Source organism: Mauremys mutica, chromosome 13, assembly GCF_020497125.1.
Source record: "Mauremys mutica isolate MM-2020 ecotype Southern chromosome 13, ASM2049712v1, whole genome shotgun sequence".
Lineage (NCBI taxonomy): Eukaryota > Metazoa > Chordata > Testudines > Geoemydidae > Mauremys > Mauremys mutica.
In genome coordinates, this window is record NC_059084.1 from 34,060,666 (window position 1) to 34,065,888 (window position 5,223).

A 5,223-nucleotide genomic window follows, 5' to 3' on the forward strand; every position below is an offset into this window, starting at 1 on the left:
TTCTGCAATTTCATGAGTTCCTTCAGAATTCTTGGATAAATAAAATCTGGTCCTGGTGCCTTATTACTGCTAAATTTATCAGTTTGTTCCAAAACCTCCTCTATCAACACCTCAGTGTGGTGCAGTTTCTCTGAGTTGTGACCTAAGCTGTGAGGCTCTCTCTCTCATTCTCTACAGTGAAGACCATTGCAAAGAATTCATGTAGCTTGACCACAACAGCAATGTCTTGCTCGAGTGCTCATTTAGCACCTTGATCGTCCAGAGAGCCCTCTGATTGTTTGTCTGATTTCATGTTTCTCATGTATTTTTATTTTCTATAAGTTTTTGTGTCATTCGCTAATTGTCAATCAGTTAATCCCTGAATGGCCTAGACAAACATCTGAGAGAGACAGAATGCTCAGTGCCACCTCCGAGTCCTGGCTCACCCCATCGAATAGCCCTTCTCCAGCCATGGCCATCCCTGAAGTTTCAGAGGAAGAAGTGAAAAAAAAGAAGCCCTCCTGGAATATGTTGATGTGGGGGGATCCCCTTCCTGACCTGTGCTGATGTCTTGCTGAAACCCTGAAGCATGACTGCTGGGAACAAAAGACAAACAATCAGAAGCATGCCCCTGTACTGCTGAGCCCTGCCCCCCACCATCACAAGAAATGCCATCCTACAGCCACACTCATAAATGTATCCATCTCCCTCATAAAAGTGATTAAGTTGTGTGTCCCTACAGATGTTATTAGAAGATTTTTTTCAGAAACTCAAACCCTCTGATGGTGAGAAACCTTCTAATTTCCATTTGAATTTGTTCATATCCAGTTATGCCCATTTGTTTTTATACGAACAAGGAGACAGAATTAGGAGGAGGAGCTCCCACATAACTTTTACCCATTGGTTAGGGTAGTCACCTGGGGTGGGGAAGATGAGCAGAAATGATTTAAACAGGGATCTGTCACCTCCCCTGTGCATGCCCCCACCACTGGAATAAGGGATATCTCTCTCAATTTCTCCCGTTTAAGTCCCTGTGTGTCTAGTACACCCCCGACCCCCACTCCCACCCACCCATTGGTTCCAAAGAAGCTCTGATGATAAGGCCATTTAACTTCAATCGATCTACACTGATTTATACCAGTCAAGGATTTGACCCAAAGTGTCGGTCAGCTACTTGAGCGGAGAATGTCCCAAACACTAGTTACCCACAAATCTATGCTCTCTGATTACAAAAAAAGAACATCTCTGCTACTTGGAAAACCAGAATTTCCCTAATATTTTCCCTACAGCTGTTTTCACCTCCTTGTTTTTCAGGCTGTAGATGATGGGGTTTAACATAGGGGTCAAGATGCTGTATTGGACTGAGACCATTTCATCCAGAAGCACAGAGGAGACTGAACTGGGCTTTGTGTACTGGAAAAAACCTGTCACATACAATAAGCCAACCACAATCAGGTGGGAGCTGCAGGTGGAGAAGGTTTTTCGCCTGCCCTCCACAGAGGGTATTCTCAGGATGGTGGCAATAACATGAATGTAGGAGATCAGGGTGAAGAGGAAGGAGCTTGATCCAAATATCACAGCGGAAGTGAGAAGCACCACTTGATTGGTGAGGGTCTCAGTGCAGGACAGTTGTAATAGACGAGGGAGCTCACAGTTGAAATGGCGGATTTGATTGGGCCCACAGAAATGCAACCTGAGGGCAAAAATGGTGTTAAGCAGAGCATAGAAGAATCCGATGGTCCATGCACCACTCACCAGATGAACACAGATCCCTTTCCTCATTATCTCCATGTAATGCAATGGGTCACAGATGGCAGCATAGCGGTCATATGCCATGGCTGAGAGAATGAAAAGTTCTGCAGAACCTGAGAGGATGATGAAGAACATCTGGGAAAGGCAGCCATTGACAGAAATAGTTTTGCGCTCTGCTAGGAAGTTCATCAGCATTTTAGGCACCGTGACTGAGGAATAGCAGATATCAGTGAAGGATAAATGGAAGAGGAAGAAGTACATGGGGGTGTGAAGGTGAGAATCAGCTCTTATCACTACCATGATCAGTATGTTCCCAAGCAGAGTAACCAGGTAAATAACTAAAAACACCAGGAAGAGGAAAATCTGCATCTGTTGGTCACTGGAAAGTCCCAGGAGAATAAATTCAGTCACTGTGGTTTGATTTTCCATTGATATTTATTCAAGAAAACTGTGACCTGTAAGAACACAAATAAACAAACAAATAAATAAACAAAAGCCATGAAATTAACAATTTCATAAAATTGAATTGAAATGGCTTGTGCAGATAATCTGATCAATAGGATGAATGTAACACAAGCCCTATTCCAGTATATAAATCATTATTTTTTTAAATTGACAAAATGTATAGAAAGAGATAGCAATATGCTAGTTGGAATTTGTGAGTTTTAGATTGACAATGATTTAGGCACCTATCTCTACTTTATGTACCCAAATCCTCAATCAGGTCCAAAAGTAAGGAGCTATTGGAGAAAGGGAACTGGATACTGGGTCTCCTAGATTTGGGGTGAGGGCCTCAAACACTGGGCTATTAAATTATCCACTCTTTTCCTGTTTCTCTATGGCCTGATGACTTTTTAATCTATCCCTCTAACATATAGAGAGATACAGCTTTTTCCCTCCAGCTGGGGATCTGGCTGCTTTACTCCGATGGAGCTAAGGCTGATTCACACTCACAGGGGATCTGGCCAATTCTATAAGAAGTACTTCTTTGTCTGTTATCTGTAGTAATTTTTTTGAGTACTAAGTATCTATAGTATCTTCATGAATTCATCATCATCATCAACCCCTTGAGACTTTGAAATAGTGATTTGGGACCCAGCCTGGTATAGGTTGACAACCCAACCAAATACAGAGGATACAGACAAATTGATAAATATTATTAATGACGTAGGGAGGGCTTGAGAAGAGTTTACAACATAATCCAAGAGCAAACTAGATTAAAAATGTGTGAGAATTATTTTTAAAAAGTACAATAGAGGAATACATAGAAAAATCAAAGAAAAAATAGATGAGGTGCTGTAATTAAGAGAACTGAAAAGTGGAAGGCCCATGGGATGCATGAACTCTGGCTGTAATGCCTTACTTTTCTAAGGAAGCTTGTTTGCTTTCCAATTACCCTGCACTTAAATGTGTGTCTTCCCCTAGCCATATCTCAATCTCTTCAGGTCACTAGCTGGGCTTGAACCCTCCGTGTACAGCACTGAGAATTTGCACCTCCACATCCTGAGCTAAAGGAGGATTTCTAAAAGAACTAGCCCACCAAATTCAAGCTACAACAGAAAAAAACCCACAAGAGCTTGTCTAGCATTCAAGCCCAGGCTCTTTCAGACCCTAAGCAAGGTTCACATTCCTAGGCCAACAAGGCACCTACTACAGCACATCCTCCCCCGACTGCTTATTTGAACAGTTTAACAAATGTTTGAAGGCTGGATTCCCGAGATAGATAGTGACAGCGGCAACTCTGCTCAAACCAAAAAAGAGGCTGCAGTGATCCCATGAATTACAGACTAACCATATGTTTTTCAACTATATAGAAATTTCTATCAACAATTCTGGCAAAGAAGATGTGGGTGGAGAGTGCCAGCTCACAATTGAATGCTGCCTCCTGAGCAAAAAGGCAGGACAGTAAACCTGAAAGGTACAAGGGAACACCTCAAGCTGAACAGGAGGATCACAGAAGATACAAAACAAAGAAATAAAAGAATTAGCGATTGAGTGGGTAGGCTACCGGAGAGCATACAACAGCGTTCCACAATCATGGATCACAGAGGCACTGAAAATGCCTAAAGTTCATTCAAAGATCATTTTCTTTCTACAGCAATTTATGTTAAACTGGAATACTCAATTCTATCAGAAAGGGACTCTTATTGATGAGATCCAAATTAAAAAAGTAATCTTTGAAGGGTATCTTTGAAGTCTCGGGGAAGGAGAACATCCAACTGGAGCAGAAGGAAATAATCCCATAGTGGGGACCCTCCTTGCAGATGATGTTGTGGTATCCTCTCACACTAAGGATACTTCTCTGGGGGAGGGAACCTCAGTTATTAGGAAGAGATAGGTATTAGTAATGGGCGATTCGGTAATTAGAAACATAGATAGCTGGGTTTGCAGTGATGGGGAGAACCGTGTAGTGACTTGCCTGCCTGGTGCGAAGGTTACAGATCTCTCAAGACATCTAGATAGGCTTATGTGTAATGCTGGGGAGGAGCCGGTGGTTGTGGTACATGTAGGTACCAATGACATAGGGAAGGATAGGAGAGAGGTCCTGGAGGCCAAATTTAGGCTGCTAGGTAAGAGGTTGAAGTCCAGGACCTTCATGGTAGAATTCTCTGAAATGCTTCCACATGCAGGGCCGGTTAGACAGGCAGAACTGCTGGGTCTCAATGTGTGGCTGAGATGATGGTGTAGGAAGGAGGGGTTTAGATTTATTAGGAACTGGGGAAATGTTGGGGAAAGGGAGAGCTTATACAGGAAGGATCATAGAATCATAGAATCATAGAACTTAAGATCAGAAGGGACCATTACGATCATCTAGTCTGACCTCCTGCAAGATGCAGGCCACAAAAGCTGACCCACCCACTCCTGAAATAATTCTCTCCCTTGACTCAGCTGTTGAAGTCCCCAAATCCTGATTTAAAGACTTCAAGTAGCAGATAATCCTCCAGCAAGCGACCCCTGCCCCATGCTGCGGAGGAAGGCGAAAAACCTCCAGGGCCACTGCCAATCTACCCTGGAGGAAAATTCCTTCCCGATCCCAAATATGGCGATCAGCTGAACCCCAAGCATGTGGGCAAGACTCTCCAGCCAGACACTCAGGAAAAAGACTTTCAATATCCCAACATTGACCCTCGGTACTAATTACCAGTGGTCGCACGTTATTGACCTATTGACTAAATCACGTTATCCTATCAAACCATTCCCTCCATAAACTTATCAAGCTTAATCTTAAAGCCAGAGAGGTCCTTCGCTCCCACTGTTTCCCTCGGTAGGCTGTTCCAGAATTTCACTCCCCTGATGGTTAGAAACCTTCGTCTAATTTCAAGCCTAAACTTCCCGACTGCCAATTTATATCCATTTGTTCTCGTGTCCACATTAGTACTGAGCTGAAATAATTCCTCTCCCTCCCTGGTATTTATCCCTCTGATATATTTAAAGAGAGCAATCATATCTCTTCTCAACCTTCTTTTGGTTAAGGAAAACAAACCGAGCTCC

General features: G+C 43.0%; 1 protein-coding gene across 1 annotated transcript; it reads right to left on the minus strand.

Annotated features, from left to right (window-relative positions):
* Positions 1-1,227: 1,227 nt before the first annotated feature.
* On the minus strand, positions 1,228-2,160 carry LOC123348806 (olfactory receptor 5A1-like). The gene has a single exon (XM_044986445.1). It carries the CDS (start codon positions 2,158-2,160, stop codon positions 1,228-1,230), a length of 933 nt encoding a protein of 310 aa, XP_044842380.1.
* Positions 2,161-5,223: the final 3,063 nt, after the last annotated feature.

Coding starts and splice junctions, on each gene's coding strand:
- LOC123348806 (XM_044986445.1), bottom strand. CDS start 2,160: ATGGAAAATCAAACCACAGTGACTGAATTTATTCTCCTGGGACTTTCC.